General features: G+C 43.9%; 1 protein-coding gene across 4 annotated transcripts in view; it reads left to right on the plus strand.

Annotated features, from left to right (window-relative positions):
* sipa1l1 (signal-induced proliferation-associated 1 like 1) overlaps positions 1-20,212 on the plus strand; it is a 77,161-nt gene extending 56,949 nt beyond the window's left edge. For 2 of the 4 annotated variants that reach the window (XM_080791174.1, XM_080791175.1), the window contains exons 16-25: positions 653-771; positions 3,388-3,485; positions 3,697-4,196; positions 8,591-8,788; positions 9,598-9,760; positions 10,255-10,474; positions 11,371-11,520; positions 12,938-13,046; positions 14,075-14,153; positions 15,368-20,212. In XM_080791174.1, coding sequence (XP_080647300.1) covers positions 653-771; positions 3,388-3,485; positions 3,697-4,196; positions 8,591-8,788; positions 9,598-9,760; positions 10,255-10,474; positions 11,371-11,520; positions 12,938-13,046; positions 14,075-14,153; positions 15,368-15,511 — 1,780 coding nt within the window. In that variant the 3' untranslated portion in view covers positions 15,512-20,212. Of the gene's footprint in view, positions 1-652; positions 772-3,387; positions 3,486-3,696; positions 4,197-8,590; positions 8,789-9,597; positions 9,761-10,254; positions 10,475-11,370; positions 11,521-12,937; positions 13,047-14,074; positions 14,154-15,367 lie in introns of those variants that run through there. The other 2 variants (XM_080791176.1, XR_013965907.1) reach the window with 2 other exon arrangements.

Genomic DNA, 20,212 nt, shown 5'->3' on the forward strand with positions numbered 1-20,212 from the left:
CTTTATCCATTTTAGTGTAATAGTATTAGTTTACTATAATTAGATTAATACACGATAATCACTAACACTTTATTTATAGAACACACCCAAATCAAATCATAGTACAACATACGTGTTATTCAATCAAAGCAAACGGCATAAACAATATTAGTTTTCCTCTTCTACAAAAATAAAACGTACAAGTTAGTTACAAGGCTGCATTCTGTTGCGCGTGCCAAGCTGTCATTCTCTTGTAGCCTATTATTTATTTCTCAATCTCACCACGGAGTAACCTCGCGTCTCAGAGGACAGTCAAGACGAGCAGTGTCAGTAGACCAATCACAGGCAGGCGGGGCGTTACCATGCCTCAGCCATGCCTATGCTCGGACACAAACGGAATTCACGCTGTGAGCGCACACACACACGTGCATGCAAATGCATGCATAGATTTGCATAGATTTGTGCACATGCAAATGCATGTTTCTTCCAACCACCATGCAGGTGCAAATGTATTTAGTTACACATGCTGTCACTGCCATGTCACACACTTGCACATTTCTAATTAGCGGCAAATGATGAATAATCACCGGCAAATGATGGAACACGTGTGCGCGCGCGCGTGTGTGTGTGTGTGTGTGTGTGTGTGTGTGTGCACGTGCTTGCTCATGTACAGATTTGTAGGCAGTCGACACTCTCCCATGTCTTCTGAAAGAGCGGCGGTAGGAGAAGGCAAGTCCACTCCCACCTGGTCCAAGACGGAAGAAGGGGGAGGAGGGGAGCGCGTGTCAACAGGTAACAATAATACTCAGTGCAACGCCGCAAATACTTACATGTACTTACATGACATTTAATTTAGATGGGAAAACATTAATCATATTTATTACAGTAATTTGCTCAACTGACAGGCAAACAAATGTTCTGTTGCGCTCACAATAGCGCAAATGGAAAGCTTGAGCGCCTATAGACATTTAACTCCCACACACGCTGCACATATTTCCAATCAAGCAGGCAGACAGATATACAGACAGACTGACAGAGAGAGATAGGCAGGCTTTTTTCTTTTTTTGAAGTCGTAAAGCCTGTTTGTGTGTCTGTGTGCTTGTGCATGGGTGAGTGTTAATATGTAAATGTGTAGTTCAGTTTGCATGTGGTTGTGTGCAAAAAAAGCTAAGAACAGAAACTGAATGTGATACTGTGTTTGTTTCAAGCGTGACCACATACAGTACTTGCATTTATATTGTGTGTGCATGTGCATTGTTCATGGTTGCATAACCGTGAGAAAACAGAGACAGGTCTCAGAGTAAGAACTCCCTTTTCCCCCTTACATTTAGAGTATCTAAATTCTTACCCAACTTAGTCGTTATGCCAATTGATGCCTCCCCACACATTACATTTTCTGCTAGTGAGGAGCCACCATCGGGAGGATGTAGAGCCTTTGTCCTACTCCTCCGACAATGATCCTGCAATGATCAATATCACCCTCCCCGCCCGGCTTACCTCCACCAAACACTGGCCAAAGCGATCGCATAGATGCCTGATAAAGCCAGATGCACCATGATGGATTCAAACCTCTGTGGAGGTGGGCAGGGACTTTACCACTGTGCCACCCGAGAGCCCAAGTTGTACTCTGTGAACACCAAGCTGTACAAAAAGCCAGTCTTTTTGAGCACTTGCTGTCCTCTCCTCCTCTCTGCACAGGGGGAGATTGTTTTTCACTGAAACGTCTCTCACATCTGGAGCTAATGCTGTGCTCGTTTCACCAGGGCACAGGGCTGATCTTTTCCACTGGGCTTCCGAAAGCCACGGAAGACTTTCGCTCCTCTGAAGCTCTCATTCCCAGCAGGACTTCCCTTGTCATTTGTTGTTGCTCAGTGTTTTTTCAGCACATGTCCTCGACCTGTTCACTGACCGCCGTAATGAAAGGGAGAGGCTGTAGCCACTCATTTTGTGGCCGAGCGAGGCGCTCGTGACTTCACTTCTCTTCTCTCCAGGCGGGAAACGGTTTGGGCAAGGGGTCAGACGACGCAGTTTGAGCCGACAGACGAGTTGAGGCCAGGCTGAGCCTGCAGTCTCTGTGGTCTCTCTTTAACCCTCTTTTTTATTTGTCTTTACCTCTTGACCCCTCAGTCTGAAGCCATGATGATGTGGCCAACCTCCGTCCAGAAATGGAATAAGTCACATAGAGGGCAGCGCTCTGTTATTCTTCCTCTCTCTCTCTCTCTCTCTCTCTCTCTCTCTCACACACACACACACACACACACACACACACACACACACACACACTCTCTCCAGCAGGGTTGGGGGTGTCTGCATTTGATATTTCCTAAAGGCAAATATTACATCATCTGCTCTTGGCGGCCTGTGTGATGTACTGCCATGATGTCATTCACAGCCCAATCCATCCCACCTCACTCTCTTCTCCACAGTGGTGGAAATAATACTCAATGTAGGAATACTAATTCCGTAAAGTCTGGAATTCATAATTTACTTCAATAAAAGTACAAAATTATTGTTATCAAAATGTACTTAAAGTACCAAAAGTAGAAAGTACTCATTATGCAGAATGTCCCATTTCACAAGTTTTCAAATGTATAAAAATAATTTGAAAATAGCAGATACAAGCTCAGAATGCAACGCAGCTTATATCGGCTATTTTCAAATGGCCGAAAAGGTATATAGGGCTGACGTGGGTAATGTATATTTTGTAACTAGTAACTAAAGTTTTCAAATAATAGTGGTAGTGGAGAAAAGTATTACATTTGCCTCTGAGATGTAGTGGAGTTGAAGTAAAAGTACTTAAAATTGTAAATACTCCAGTCACGAAAATACCAATCGTCACGCCACTCCCCCACACTTGAATCATGACAGGAATCTCTCCACGGCTCCCACATCAGACATCTGTGATAGCATCGCTGCACCTGCTGTCAGGTGGCTGTCTGTGTCTGTTGTATCTCTCGTGTATCTTCTCCGACACACACGCATGCCTCTCGTAATTAATTGGCCCTTCTTTTCTGTTGCATACTGCCTAGACGGTTACACAAGAGTGAAGTGATCTGATGACCGAGCAGCCGCACCATGAAAGCCATGTCTGTCTGTCTGTCTTGGAAAAGTTCAACAGCAGTCCTCTCAGCAACTCTGTAAATGGCATATTTATTGACAAAAATGCAATGCTATATATATATAAAGACACAAAAAAGTGCTTGTAGAGCTCAACAGTGTGGAGCTCTAAAGAGAAACAAATTAAATGTGCATGTTTTCCATTTGTTTTCATGAACTGAGTCAAATGTTTATTGGTCATGGTTCATCAGGCTGCTGATTGGCAGGACTTTCAGAAATGTCTATAGAGTAAATGAATAAGAAGTTGTCTTTAGGGGCCAGATCTGTTCCAAACGTATCTGTTTATTTCAGATGTACCCACTTCCAAGTCTGGTCAGGGTTACTCCGGAGCTCCCCGCATCCAGAGACAGGAGCAGGTCATCCACATTTCCCCCAAGAAGGGCAGCCAGGTCAGTCTTCATCACACATCATCTAGCTTCTAGCCTGTTCACTGCAAAGTCTAAGGGCCTCGGTGGCAAAGCACGGTTGCCTTTTGTCTTCAGCCTAAACTTTGGAATGGCCAGAAGGACTCTCCTGCTCATGTATGAGCACGCAGACAAATGCGGATTGAAAGGTATAACAACATATAGTGTTTTTCTCCCTCCCCTCTCTCTGTGTCAGCAGTCGGACGGTCCCTACTCGGGTCACTCCAGCAGCAACACCCTGTCCAGCACGGCGTCCAGCGGTGGCCACAGTGACAGCGACAAGTGGTACGAGCTGGGCGCCGGGGGCGGCTCCGGAGGAGACCCGGGGGACATGGAGCCCAACGGCCTCGGGGGAGGGGGCTACCTGGGGGGGGTTTCGGCCGACAGCGGCATCGACACCAGCGCCTGCGGAGCTCCGCCGCACCACAGCTCACTCTCACATTTGCACCACGGCAGCGCCACCTCCCTGCTGGCCCCCGCGGCGGGCGGGCGGGAGGGCAGGGAGCGAGTGGTGTCCCCCTGGCACAGCCCCACTGAGGGGGGCCGGCGGATGCTGGAGAGGTCCCCCGCCGCCGCCGAGTCTCCTGGACCCCCGGGAGAGAGGAGCATGGAGTTGGGCCGCAGCCCGCCTACGCACATCCTGGTTAGAGACAGCAGCACCTACAGCCTGACTGACCTGACTGGCTCACACTCAAGGTATGCGTACGTGTGTGTGTGTGTGTGTGTGTGTGTGTGTGTGTGTGTGTGGGAGAGAGAGAGAGAGACTGTATAAAGTTTTAAAAAATCACACCTGTGTGAAGTGAGGGGCATTCAATGTTTGTGTTTACACGTGTTTTTACACAAACCCTCAAAGCTGGACATAGGAGGGGCCCCTAGCACCCATCAAAAATACCCAAAGCTCCACATTTCACCTCATTTACTTTGTCCTTGGGTCAGCCTTGTCTCTGTCCGAAGCTACGTTCAAACCTTGATAGTTCGAGTTGCGGGATTACATACTCCCCACGCTGCGTGACCAGGCGTGCGAATGGGGTGACGTGAACGAAGCGAACGCTTGTCTGGTGTCCCAGCTGAAAAAATCCAATTGAAGCGACCTATCATAATATAATCCAGGGGAAAGAGAGCTACAGGTGTCGCATGGAAGAGAGTGAGCAACTGAACCGATTGAGGCGACTGGAAACAAATATATATCTTCAGGTCTGAACTCTGAACACACCTGTTTTTCAACTGTCCTGACTCAACCCATTAGTCATGGGGCCAAGAGCAGCTTACAAAGTCCTACCTCCCTGTCAACAAGCCTCTCCTGGAAGTAAAAGTAAATTTGGAACACGTGGCCAACATGTCATAGTTGAACTAACATCTGGGGTCAAAGGAAAATCCCAAACATCTCTCCTTTTTCTTGGCTGGGTCTGTCCCCACCCCCTCACACAGACCTACACTCCCAGGACTTTGCTTTCTTGACCTGAACTTCATTCTGTCCGAGGTCACATAATACTCATGGGACAACATAGAAACAAAGAGACAGTGTATTTGGCAGACAAATGACTGTGGTTGTTTAACTAATAGGTTCAATCCTTCTGTAATCATCTTTGGAATTAACTGTCTTTCTCCCATCCCTGGAATTCTTCTTTTCCTGTGTGAGTCTTGACATTTCTTGACCACCTGGCTAGCACAAAAACAAACCAAAGCCAGGATATTTGTTAAACCCTCTTATTACCAGCCTTAAATCACATCTTTTTGTGGCTTAGGCCAGATTTGGCGACTTTTTGAATGACAATAGAAATATGTGCGATATGAGCACAATGTCACCAAATATCTCATTTTCAAGCTGCATTTCTTCACTTTACAAAGAAATAAGAACCATTTCTCTAGCATGTTCCATCGTTTACTTATAGCACTTATAGCAAAAATGAAGCATTTTAGTTCACTGAAACCAAGGTGTATTAAAATGCTTATTAATAAATAATGGTATATGCTAGAAAGAAGATTCTTATATCATTGTAAACTACAGACTTGCAGCTTCAAAATGAGACAATCTGTGACATTGTGGTCACATCTCACATTTTTAGATTGCCATTAGATTGCTGGCCAACGCCAGCCAATTCTGGCCAAAGCCCCATTTCTTAATTCATCATTTTTATGCAAAAATAAACGTCTGCGTTAAAATACAATCACACCATCTTTTAAAGGCATTTCCAAGTAGTACCCCACGGTTTCCACCAGATGGCGGGAACGTACCATTATGCTGAAAATCTCTTTAATGTGTAAACTGGTATAACACTTCCGGTTCAAAATGACGTAAACAACCAATGAAAGATTGTCCACTACAAGATAGCCTCACTCCTTCGGAATGCTAGGCTAACAATAGCTTCATCATAAGTTAGTCTAAAATCACCCAAATCTAGCCCAGAAAGTCCCAAAATATCAGATTTTTTGCCGCGATTCACATAGAGACGGCGCGCGTGCACGATAGTGCACGATCGCGCGGATTTTGGCCGGTTTTTAGTAGATTACATAAAAATAAAAAATAAAATGCAAAAAAATCGGAAAAAAATGATAATTTTATTAATTTTTTTTGGAATTATTGTCTACCACGTCCACAACGTCCTTGGCCATGAGGGATTTGTTGATACCACGTCAAAAAACACGTCGTTGGCCATAAGGGGGTTAAGCTATCTGAATTCCCTCCTTCCTGTTGCCACAAGCTGTTAACAAAACCTAACCTACCAGTACCTTTTTGAAACGGAGCAGAAAAGCAGATTTTTATGACATGGCTCTGCAGGAGACTAGCCGTCTACAAGAAGATAAGTTCATACTGTATGCACACTGCTACTGTAGTAGGCCAACATAGTACCGCCGCAAATATCTTTTCATGTTTTAGATTTTTTTAAATACGTAATTTACATGTAATGGTGGTAGTCAATGGTGGTCTTATCGTGCTGAATGTGCCTTTATGTGGAGTCATATGTCATCGATAGTAGACCAAGACAGCATATCACAAAACATCTGTGTCACTACAATGAACATCACTGCACCACTGAACCACTGAAACACATTAGTGCCCTCAGTAGAGATTACCAGTAAGACGCGCAAACGCGGGAAGCGAACGCAGCTCGTACATATTTGGGTTTTGGACGTATAGCTGCTTTGGGGACTCCTTATATGGTTATGGCTGAGTCATGGTGACGTAACAGCGGGACAGACACTTGCATTAATCACAAACAAATCACTCAGCTCCATATATGGGCACAAAAGCGGGACAGACAGACAGACAGACACACAGACAAGACAGACAGACATGATCTGCTAGGTCTCATAGTAAGTGCTCACTGCGTTCGCAATCACTGCGTTCGCAACAAGCCCATGTCGAGTCCAGTCACTTCTCTGCAGGAGACATGGTGTGACCCCCAAAATTATCTGCCAGTGATTATCTTCACCTGCCTAATTACAGTACAACTTAAAGTACATTAAGGAACATTTTTGGGCGCCCTTCACACCTGAGAGACAGCTGCCTCCTCAGTGTCTCCTGTCTCGTCAAACCATATGACTCCCATTGGAAATGCATTGCGAGCCGTGCGACACAGAAGAGACAGGACACACCGAGGAGACAGCTGTGAACGCCTGTAGTTGTCCCGATACCATTTTTTTTTCCAGACCGAGTACAAGTACTTAAGTTTTAGTACTCGCCGAGTACCGATACAAGTACTTTTTATTTTTGTTGAGTAACCACTTATTTTACCCCCTTCTTCTCCAATTTAATTTAATTGTCATGCCTAAACTTGTCAGTTGTCATTTATGCTTGTAGATCGGCAGTTTTTGCCGATTTGCTGCAGTTTTGGGCAGTTTTTTAGCTCCCGTAGCATTCATTCAGCCTAGTGTCAATTTGATGTTTTGGTACTTGGGGCCCGTTCCGAGTACCGAGTACTTGAGGGTGGTATCGGCCAGAGTACCCGATACCAGTATCGGTAACTCTAGTCATTCTTAAATATATGAACATAATACATATATATGCCAATATATGGCAAATATCTACAGAATATATGCCATATGTGCATATGGATATGAAATATTATATGTCTCGTATATATAGCTTATACCTCTTAACTCCATTGGACTCAAACTGTCTGCTAAAACAACTAACTCCACCACCTCTCTCCTTCTCATGCAAGTAATTGACAATATCTAATGTCACAACACCAACTTTGATGAGGCAGTATTGCATTGTTTAAAATGCATGGTTTTATTTATTTCCTTAAAAATGTATATTTTTCATTTCCTGAAAAATTTACATTTTGGAGTTATGAGGTTTCCTCCGGACAGCAGAGTGTGTAGAGAGCTCTGGTCCATAGCTCTAATGCGTTTCATTTAGAGCTATGTTGCTCTCAACTTCCGCCGCTCGCATGAATAGAGACCAGCCTCTACTCTTTGGCGTAAATAAAAAGATTTTTCTACTCACCAAAACAAAGGAGAATTGTGTCATTAGAAAGCCTACTTTCCTTAGTGGACGCAGTTTCCTGAGCCCCCCACCACACGTATAAACTGTACTTTTTGGCCAAAAGGGGATTTTGTTTCCACCGGGAAAAATATATTTTTAGTTACTCCGCTGCGCCCTCTACTGATATTGCCCAGAGAACTGCCTCATAGAGAATATTTTTCCTCTGGTGAAAAAAAATCCCTTTCTGGCCACTAAGGAAAGTAGGCTTTCTAATGACACAACCAGCCTTTGTTATGGTGAGTAGCCATTTACGCCAAAGGAGAGGCTGGTCTGATTTCGATTTGGGATTTAAAACTGAAAGTCCCATAGCCTTACTGCGCAGGGCAGAATCGTAGAAGCAGTTACAGAAGGCTATGGACCAGAGCTACCGCTGCTCTAGTGAGTCAGTGACTAGTGTTGACATTGATTGGCGTTAGGTGCCGTATGTGACAACATCAACGCTTGCCCTGCGTTAATCCTGTTTTCACTTCAGTGAGTGCCAGTCTGAATTTTGCTAGGGATGTCCAAGTCAAATAAATAAACATGAAGTCAGTTCTTTTTCATTATCTTTTCACTATAATGTTGTGTGATGGTGTAAACATCTGTGCTTCACCTCCAGGCACTCTGGTCACAGCTCCCCCAGAGAGGAGTCTTCCTCCTCCTCCTCGGCCACGTCCCCGTCCTCCGGCTCCGGGTCTTCCGTGTCCCCCGGGCCCAAAACATTCTACCCACGCCAGGGAGCTCAGTCCAAGTTCCTGATTGGCTGGAGGAAGCCTGGCTCCACCATCAACTCTGTGGACTTTGGAGACACGAAGAAGTAAGGCGTCCAAAAAAGTCTCTTTCTCAACCACCTCCTCCCCATTACTATGTGCAGTAGTACTTAACTACCCTCTTGTGGACAAATTATATTTTACACTATATAAAATAATTTCAAGACATCTTTTTATAGTGAGACGATATGGAACGGAACATTTTAGTTTTTTACCATGTTAAAAATCACACCCTTGTGAAGTGAGGAGGCACGCACAAACATGACGTCACAGGGTGGGGCACACACAATACGTCATAGTAAAAAGTCCATAGACTTGGCTGCCACATGACGTCACAGGGGGGCACACACAAAGCCGGGGGTTGGTGCCCCTCAAAAATCACTCGCATGGATGTAATGTCAAGTTGGTGGTGACTGGCCGGGGCGCCTGATGGAGGAGAAGGGAACTGGTCGGAATAACGTGTTCCTCCCACGCACTACGTCCCGCCGGGGAAACTCTCCCCCTGTCAGGTGAAAAAAAGCTGCTTGGACTCCTCATGCATAGAAGGAAGCATGAGGTCAGTCCACTGCCACCCCAGGTTGGCAGAGGAAGTGTAGCGCCCAGGATTACATTAGATAATTGACACTGGGTGAAAAAAGTGGTTTGCAAAATCGCGGGGTAAAAATGTAACGAAAAAGGAAAGTTGGTGGTGACTGGTGAGGCAGGCTGCATCTATTTCAGGGCTGCAGTTAGCTAACTACCGTGTGTGTGTGTGTGTGTGTGTGTGTGTGTGTGTGTGTGTGTGTGTGTGTGTGTGTGTGTGTGTGTGTGTGCGCGTGTGTGTGCGTGTGCGCGTGCGTGCGTGCGTGCGTGCTAGGAAGTCTCCAGGAGAAGGTGGAGGCGATGGGATTCCAACCCCGGCACCCAGGCCGACTTTGAGGGACATGCACTCCCCTCAACCCCACGCCAAGTCCACAATGGAGGAAGACATAAAAAGACATTCAGACACTCCACCGCCTCCACGCAACCACAAAGACAAGGTACTACCGCTTTGTTTTCCAATAAGAATACCAAATTCCAACAAAGGTTGAATAAATAGCAACACATTTGTATTGAGGTTACATCACTGTATTTTGCAGTTTTCTGCAGTATTGCATTGCAGTTTTTTGTTTTTATGAAATGTGCTGATGCTGACCTAAGCGTATAAATTGATAGATTCAGGTGGTGTAGGTCTGTTTATAATACAATTATAATTTATTTCAACTTATTGATGATCTGAGAATTAACTTGTTTAGTAAGCCGATCTACAAGCTCACAAAGAGTCATACCGTAATGTGTTGTGAGCTTATATATCTTCTACTTTTGCACGTCACTGTTGTATAATCAAGTAAAGTACGTAGACCATTTCTAAAATTGGCATATTGCCTTAAACAAGGTATAAAAGACAGTATTGTGAACATAATCGCCCCTTCCCCGCTCTTCTCCATTCCTTATATTACTTGTTCTCCTCTCATTCCCTCCCCGATCCTTCCAGTCTTCTCCGTCAGGCAGATCCCCCAGCTGTCGGCGTTCCCTCCACCGCACGCTGTCCGACGAGAGCATCTACCGCGGCCCACAGAGGCTGCCCTCCCTCAGCGACTCTGTGGGCGACCCCAGCGACGTGCTGTTCAGCTGCTCCACGGTGCCGCGCTCGCCCACCACTCGCAGTGTGCCCCTCCGAAGGCCCTCCTACAAGCTGGGAGTCAAGCTGCACGGTGCGATGGGGGGAGGGGGAGTGGAGTTATTGTAGAGGTGACAGGCCTCAATTGAGTGATTTCACTGATGATAGAGCGCCCAGTGCCGAGTTCCATTATGTCTGCGGCCGTAGCCGAGTCGGTACAGAGGCCGTCTGGGAATCGGAAGGTCACTGGTTCGTCCTCAATTTCACCTACTGTAGTCTATGTGTCGCAGAGTCCCCGAGCAAGACACTTAACCCGTAATTGCTCCCCGGCTGCCATATTAAAGGCAGCCACGCTCTTAAAATCCCAACTCAGTGGCCTCGTGCTTATACTGTCCGCCGTGAGACTCGGAGGTCAGGGTGCAATCCCAGTGCTGCCTCGTCATACCAAAGACACCCAATGCCTCCCTGGGGCACTTACTGTACTGTAGCATCAAGGGTTGGATTGGGGGTCCCTGTGACATAGCGTCACAATTGTACAATCAAGCCGCTACAGAAACAGGAGATAGGGTAGAACATTGTTAGAATTGAGAAAGATGCTTGGCTTTGTGAAATGGATTGAATTGAGTGGGCTTAGTGTGACGTGAGCTGTGGGGAGGATGCTAGCGTGGGATGCATCCGATGATTTGCTATGGATTGGGGTAACAAGGGTGTTTCATTGGCCTCTGTATGACTACCAGCCAGAGATATGGCTTGTTGCTGTATCTCTGCTGCCACCTCTTGGTTGTAATTATGGTAGGTAAAATGGGAAATAACTGGTGGTTTCTACATGGGAAGCTTTGAGTGTAGAAATATGGAGACACAAGGTTTCTGCCCTACAACATGTACTGTATAGCCTATACTATAACATTATTCTTTAACTTTTCATGACTTGACTGGGTCCCGTTAGTTATTTCAGGAAGGTGTGAAGTGAACCTCTCCCTCTGTGTCTAGGTGACCTCTCTGCATCAGACACCTCGTTGTTTGACCTGGTGGATCGCCAACGTGGTCCCCTCCCCCAGGACCTGATGCCCCTCCCACCATCAGAAAGAGAAAGCCCCCTGGACTGGACACACCTGGTCGATGTGGCCAACACCTTTGAGAGTGAGACAAGCACATGCATACACAGGACACACACACACACACACACACACACACACACACACACACACGCGATATACACAACAAATAGCCAATAGCGAAAATAGCAATCTACAAGCTTTCAACACATCTCATTGCGACACGTTGAGAGCTTGTAGTTTGGATATTTTTGTCATTTGTCCAAGTATAAGCCAGGGAAAGTATGGTAAGGTATACGCTTTTATACCCTACTGCTGTATATAATGTAACTAATGACTTGTCTTAAGACAAAGTGCATTGCACAACATCGCAAACATTTCAAAAGTTGAAATGCATAATTATGTAAAACATACATAAAGAAACTACTTTACAAGAACCATGGGATGTGCAATATCAAACGCAAATAGCCTATCAAAATCTGGGCTGTCTTTTAAAGGAGAATGAGTTGATGAGTTGTTTTTCTTTACTCTGGAAAAGGTGTGCCTCAGAGCACAGGTCTCCGCCAGGCCCAGGGCCTCCAGACTTTGGAAGGAAATCTTTGCCAATTGGAATGGGACCGGAAAAACTAACATCTTGATCACATGGCCCCAGAGCTAATGTGTACCGATTTCTGTAATCTGAAAATGTAATCTGGCACAAACAGGGCCTATACAATATGTCCAGGGGTAAAAAGATGTTGACTGTATGACCTACAGTTCAAGACTTAAAGGTAATAAAATGTGAAGTGGGTTGTTTGGGAGGGAGTTTCTTCCTTGCTTTAGTGGGAATGTTCGTGCAAAGTTTCAAAGCAATGATGTTTGGCATTTTGTTGATTATATGGGTCACCCCCGCAAACTTTGGATGCCAATCATAGCCAATTGGAATGGAATATGAGAAATATGACAGATGCGTTTTGATCACATGACTTGCGTGAGGTTTGGACAAAAACAGTTGTAACAAAAATGTGGCCAATTTGTTGCGGTAGGCCAATTCTTCCTTGGCCTACCGGGAATGTGCGTGCAAAGTTTCCCGCCGAGGGGCCCTTCCAGCCTGATTGGTATTCCATCAGAATAGAATCAGGCCGATGTGAAAGATGTGGGCGTCCAGGGAGAATCAGACATTGTCATACGTTGTATGTTATGTTGGAACACAATGTTATTACATTGTGTTCCATTTTTTTGATATTATGGCGAGCAGATAAACAGTACCCAAAATGTACTATTAATTATCCCACCTGTATTGTCACGTTTGAGTTTCTTTTTTGTGTTTTTTCTCTTTCTCTTTCCAACAATTGGGTGAAAGAAGCACACAGAACAGACATACAGTACTTGAGCTCTGAGCACAAGCTCCCAGTGCGTTGTTGTTGTTGTTGTCGTGACATACAGTATACCGGGCTTAACGCAGGTGATTAGCTCTGTATGTTTTCTCACCTTTGACCTTTGGCCCTCGCCTTTGTGTCCAGCCCAGAGGAGCTTTGTGTTTGATCCTACCCAGCGAGGCAGCGGAGCGTCCAGCCCCCAGCAGCCTCACATGGACCTGCCGTCTGTGGCCTTGTCCAGACCCTCGTCCAGGTAATGCACGCACGCATGCACGTGCACACGGACGTGCACACACACTCAATATCGCGGTAATATCCCAGAGGGCACTGTTAATGTAAACACTGCGATAATAATAATATAGCGAGAGGCCAAATAACAATTTGTCATGAAAGTTGCTTGAAGGCTATAATTCTATAATTACACTTTAAATGAAACACTCGCAAGGTGGGTTTTTACCAGCTTGTAAAACACATTTGGATCATTACATTGACTCATCAGGTTGTTGGGAGGCAACTTTGAGAGCATGTGAATATGCAGACTCATGGGGAATATGTACATAAAATCACCTAAATATTGACATACTGAGGCCAATATAACTTTATGCCAACCATGCAGCATATCACCCGGGCCATTCATTCTTATGTGTTTTATTCCTGCTTCTGGTCATTTCAATACATTAATTTCCTTTTGAGAAATGTAGACTGTCTGATATAAATGTTTGGTAATCACAATTCAGCAATTTAATTTTAAAGTTAACCAACCACATTAACCCTTGTGTCCCTATTTTAGGCAAATGTTCATCTTTTTTTAATGTATTTATCATATTGGCCTGAATATAAGACAATTTTTTTTAAAACAAGGTTGTGTTATCAGGGACTAGACTATTTGACATTCAATGTTATTTTTCCACAATTGAGTCTTGAATATTGGGGGTCAGAGTAGTCTTATATTCGGGACAATACGGGTATATACATGTCTTGTGAGCTGGTAGATCAGCTGTTTCCACTATGTCATACGATGAATAATAATTTAGTAACTCTTTTTTAAGTTAAGAATAAATCTAAGGCTAACTCAAACTTCTATTTGTACATTCTTAAGAGTTACAGATTGTAAGGGGCCGTTTGGTTCACTTTGCTGGGGACCCCCTATAACCACCTCTTGGACCCCAATGTTGAATCACTAGTTCAGAGTAGACCTTTTCATTCAGCATAGAATAAAACATGTGCATCCATAGTATAGTGGATCTTGGTCAGGTCAATGGCCTTTGTTTGTTTTTACAGTGAGGGTCACATAGGCCTGGAGAGGAAGGTCACTAAACTGGAAGCTATGGTCAAGATGCTGCAGGACGACTTGAAGAAGGTGAGAGACAACAGAGATGCATACATACATACAGTACATACATACAGTACATACATACAGTACATACATACATACATACATATAGGTATGCGGTCTAGCTTAACTTGGACTCAGGGGGGTGGACGCCTCTGCCTTGCATAGTCCCCAGTGAATAGGCATTTTGCCCTTCACTGGTAACCTTATTTTGGATTTGTTTTAAATATAGGAAGGTTTTATGGGCTGGGCTTTTTACTAAAAAGCCCCCCCTTTTAAAATACTACACACATACATACATACCCACCTACATACATACATTTCAGACGTTTTAGCAGTTTTTAAGGACCCACTTTTAGGCCAGTGCACCAGAGCAAGCTTTTGCCTTTTTTTAAACCCCACCCATTTTAACCAAATACATACATACAGCAATGCATGGAAACATTCTCCTGCGATATAAGCAACTTTCCACCACACTCCTCCTCTCCTCTATGTTGGACGACTTTCCACATTCTCCTTTCCATTTTAGGAGGGTATACATATATGTGTGTGTATAAATATAGCAGTTATTTGCATACAGTGGCTAAGTATGCTGAGGAACAGGGGATGTTGATTGCTGTAGGCGATAAACCGCGGCCCAAATTGTTTTGCGTTTTCCACAAGTCAGCTGTTTGCAACACTGTCGCCACCAGCACTTTAGTTCCGCTCCGGCGCCCATTGTTGCTGCTGACTCAGGCTCACTGCTGTAAATAACAGTAACTGTTGTTTTGCCTCCGCTGTCACCTGGGAGGATGGCACCGCTGGTAGAGCCCCATTCATACTTTGCCGCATGACGGTGTCATGTAGTGAAATATAGCAGTACGGAAAAATAGCAGATGCGTCGCATCTGTGATGTGTTATGACACTCAGCTTATTTCAATGATTTCATGCAAACAATGCGCCGGAACCCCGTTGCATGGTTGCTGAGAGATTCAACACAAGCAAATCAAGTCAATTGCAATTGCATTTCTGATTTTGTTCACAAATGTTGCTCACCGGACCTAAAAGTTGCCACTTCCTTGTCTTCGCTCATGTTGAAATATCCCAACTCGGGTTCACTTTGCGAATGAACGGGGCAGAAAATATCTTCACCTCCTGTGTGAACGCAGCTTCCGAGTTAAATGAACACTGGGGGATTTGACCGTGTACCAAATACACCTGCATTTCTGAACCTCCATTCCGATGCTATGCTGTGTCCACAGGAGCGTGAGGAGAAGACACGTCTTCAGTCCCAGATCAAAAGACTGTGGGAGGATAACCAGCGACTCCAGGAGGAGTCCCAAGTCTCTTCTGCCAAACTCAAGAAGTTCACCGAGTGGGTCTTCAACACCATCGACATGTCATGAACTGACACATGCACACAGACATACACGAATGTGCACACCTGAACGCACATATTGTTACACAGAGACACACATGCACGTTATGGGGAGGTACAGAAGATTGCTGTAAAGCAGGGATTTGTCTCTGCCAGCTTGGACAGAACAGCTCAAATCTCCTAATAGTTGTTGTCGTTGCCAAACCTCTGCAATCATTATTCCTTTCTAAACCCCGGCTCCCTCTATCCCACTATTCCCCAGTGAGGCTACTCAGGATGACACTGAATTAATGGACTTTGCTTATCAGATAATGGAGGACTGACCTCCTCTGTCCTGCCGGGGCAAAATAATATTAACAAATTGAACTCTTCCTCCCCTTCCTGGGCCAAAACACAATTGCTAAATTGCTAACAAATGGATTATATTTTGTCTCTAAATCTCTAACTTTCTCTCTCTCTGTATCTCTCTCACTCCTTTTGACTTTGCTGTCTAAGACTTGGTGCAATTACATAAATCACCCTCTCCAACCTGTTTTTAGGGCAACTCAGATGTATTTTTCTTTCCAGCTTGCCTCTCCACAAGTGATTGTGGACAATCTTTGAGTCTTTGAGTCCAGTGGGCCACAGCACAAGTTGACATTTGAGCACTTTTAGTAGAGCAGGTCATAGAGCACCACATAAATGGACTACTTCTGCCAGCCTGGAGCCTATAGATGTTTGCACATTTAACAACACACACACACACACACACACACACACACACACACACACACACACACACACACACACACACACACACACACACACACACACACGCACAAACACATCCACTTCCTGAAAAAGTGGAGTGAAGACACCTTTCTGTACTTTGCTGTGCAGGGGTCCATATTTAACGTATGTACATACCCACTGACACCTACAGAGGCCAATGGAAATGCCTCAGCCACTCTCTGACACATGTGGAGGCCAGTGGAAATCCATCTGCACACAAGAGAGATGGGTTTTGTACAGCGCTTGTTTATCGTCACTCTCTCCCCCACATGACCCAGATTTAGATTCAGTCACTTTCTAACTTCTGACTGCAGTAAAAGCAAACACCAGTGGTGCAGAGGACCATTCCCTATTGGTAGTATTATTAAAAGAAGAAAAGCCATTGTCAGCCGAGGCACAGACAAAAAAGAAATGATAAAACTGAAATACAGAGTGCTTTGTTCAACTGTACTACGCCTACTATCTTTATGAAGCAATAGTGAGAAGCAAGGTTTCCTTTCTACAAAAGGAGGTGGGCTCTGTGGTTTGGCATGGCACAGACTGTCTTTATGGCATTGCTCTGAATTTACCACTGCCCGTCCTCCAGCCATATGGCAGGAAAACGAGCCCTCTCCTCCGAAGGCGGAGCATCTCTGCACCCTCCAAGCGAGAAAGCAGAACGGAGCTGGGGAGGTCTCTCCTCTGCCACCTCAAGGAATGACCATAGCCAACTGAAAACAAGTTACACGGAGACATCTTTGGGGAGGGGGGCTTTCATTTTATTTATTTCCTTGTATTATAATAATTCTAGTAAATAAGTTGTTCTTTTCGTACAACTGACATCAGTGTTTAGTTGATCTAGGAAGGGTCACTTGCTATATTATTTAAATGGCTTTGTTCCTCCATTATGGCTAAAGCCTGATTAATATGGTTTTTAATGCTGTACTATCTTGTGTTTCGTGGTGCCAGAGCCTGCTGTCGTGTTGCTTCCAGTGCCCTCTAGTGATGACAAGTGGAAAATGTCTTGCTTCTTATGGAGAAAAAAGATAATTTGTACAGCCATGTTCTTATGTCCCAAAGCTTCTTTCACATTCAGTCAGAAACTGAACAGAGGCTTAGAATAAGCAAAGTGGACTCTCAAGGACATGAGGAGTTATTTTGTGAGTGAGCTGTAGACTAGCATTTTGGATGGTTAAGGGAGCAGACCACAGCTTGTGTGAACTATACTCAAATACTATGTGTTAATTCAATTAACACTAATTATATTACTGTGTCCACACTAGGCTTTCCCACAATATTGCGGTCAGGTTTCTTTTGTCCTTTTTTCCCCATCTGATATGAAGTGTCTTTTTATAATTTAGTATTTTTTTGTTTTCTTTTAAGTAATGTGCTCTGATATTTATTTTTTCTAAATGACAAAACCGATGGCAAAGGATGGTGAGATGGCCAGTGTTTATACATGTGCGTGAATGTGCATCAGTCTATCCCTCTGTGCCTATACACTCTGTGAGGGTCACTCACATGGGAAAGGAAGTGTGTGTGTGTGTGTGTGTGTGTGTGTGTGTGTGTGTGTGTGTGTGTGTGTGCGCACACTTACAGCTATGTGGACTTGGAAGGTTTAGATCACCTAACCACACTTAAACTTTGTTTAAATCAGAATATATTTAAATGTTTCCCAAGTTCAAGTTGTTCATAGCCAGGAGGCTATTGCTGTGTTAGTAGGTTTGGGGTCAGTCGATTCACTCTCAGTTTATTCAGTTAGATTCTAAAAGATTGTACATAATAAAGTCCCTTTTCAGTTTTGGTGGAGATAAAGATTCTGCAGTGAATAAATGTCTAGAAAAACACCCACACCCACCCCCCCCCCCCCACCCCCAAGCCTGCAGCCTATAGCACAATCACAATGTCAGGGACAGTTATGACACTTGTCAGAATGTAGAAAACACAAATCAAAAAACATTTGTAATAAAAAAGAGAGAAATAATGATGTTTACTATAGCAGACCTTTCCATTCCGTTGGAGGAGTGGGTGTGAAAGGCGTGGGTTCTGTTCTAAGAATCTTATCTGATCTATAACATGTAAAGGAAGCCCTGTCTGTCTCCATGGTTGGTAACTAGTATACATATCTATGGACAGTCGGTAGTGAATGTCTTGGCTCAGTGAGGTCTTTCTTTGCTACTGCCAGTGTTTAATGGTGGTTCGACCAATACGACAGAGACGAGCTGTATACGTAACGATTTTTGATACAAAATCCATATTTTCCTTATTGTACAATCAGCAACTATCAATAGCTCACTGTCCCAAGCCTTACCTCCTTGGTCTATAAATCTTATGCTATACACACTGCTTTCCAGTTTGAGGCGTCATAGGATTTGGTGACTGACAAAAAAAAATATAAGCGAGCTGAAAGAAGATTAAGATGAATATTTAAATGGAAAGTGCTTTTTATATCTAAAAATATAGCCAAATATAAAAATCACACCCGTGTGAACTGAGTGGTGCAACTCCCCCCCCCCCCCCCCCCCTCTCTCTCTCTCTCTCTCTAGCAGGCAACAGTGCAGCACTATCCCTCTCTCTGTTTCTGGCACAACAGCGCCCCTACTGGTACTCATTATACTGGTGCTCATTAACGTCACATTGGTGAACAACACATAGGTGAACACGGACATTGCTGTTCCTTGGAGTGGTTGCACCACTCAAACTGTACTGTAATAGGGCTGGGTGATATGGATCAAATGTGGTGGATTAGGAATATGATATATGATCAAAATATTTTTGGTCAAATACCTCAATGTCGATATTGTAATGATCATATAGTATCGTAAAACGATAGTATACATTTTCTCATTTTTCAAAACATTTAAAAAATTGCGAAAACAGCTGAGGCGACTATTTTTTCCAATTGTGTAAAATGAGGCCGTACTATAATTGCCCAGTCCTACTTCTACACTGTCGTGTAGATGGTTTCATCCATGTGTCCGACTCCCAGGCCAGTAACTCTGCTGTTGATTGTTGGGTCATGTTGCAATACAAACCATTTTGTTTTAACCACTTAAACCCATTCTGGGTGGGAACCCCTTTTGGTGTTAGCATTATGTTATGCTTTAGCTATTTTTGAAAAATCGAAGAACGACTGACATAGAAACATAGCTTTTTCAGAAAACTGTCAGGATGTAGAATCTGATCTCAGGTCAAAATGGGTTAAACCCTATGTTTCATTGATCTATACTTGGCCCCCTCCTTTTTTCCATCTACACCAAATCTTTTCACCGAATGCAGAATAGGGATGCTTGGGTTTAAGTGGCTAATTTCGTCCTATTTGCGTATGCGTTTATTTTCCACTTTTGAGAAGGATGGATTTAGGGAATAATGAGAGTGGAATGTGAAAATCCAGATGTTAAATTATGCTTTTTGTCCCCAGTAATGTTTCTATTTTAAATAACCTTTGCACACTGTTTTTGTACAAAGTGACTGCATCGATGGGTTTATGACGAAGTGTTAATTTGTAAATTGTCCAAATTTACCTATGTTGTCGTTTTTTCCCAATATTTTCATTTTTTTTTGTTTTAATGAAGGAGATGATCATATCCAGTCCTTTAAAGAAAAATAAATACTCTTTCTATGAAGTCACTAGTACTACTCCTGTTCAGAGCAGACCTTAAATCAGATTATTATATTCACTTTCTGTCAACCAGTCTTGTTAGGTCAGTGACTGTGTGAAAGCGCCAAGCAGATGCTCTTGATTCACGGCTTCTCCCACATTGCCTTGATCCAGTTCAGTAATGTCCACCATCTCTTGAATCATTATTATCCTTGGAAGAACAAGTCTGCTCTGACTGGTGATATACACACATTTCATTGGAGATATCACAAGGAGTTCAATAACTGTTTACAACCCGTGTTCATTTACTTTGTAAAGTGTAAAGGTATGAAAATGATATTTGCAGTGAACACGGTATTCAAAAGTTTAAGAAATAAA

Source organism: Protomyctophum bolini, assembly GCF_963924005.1.
Source record: "Protomyctophum bolini genome assembly, chromosome: 19".
Classification (NCBI taxonomy): Eukaryota; Metazoa; Chordata; class Actinopteri; order Myctophiformes; family Myctophidae; genus Protomyctophum; species Protomyctophum bolini.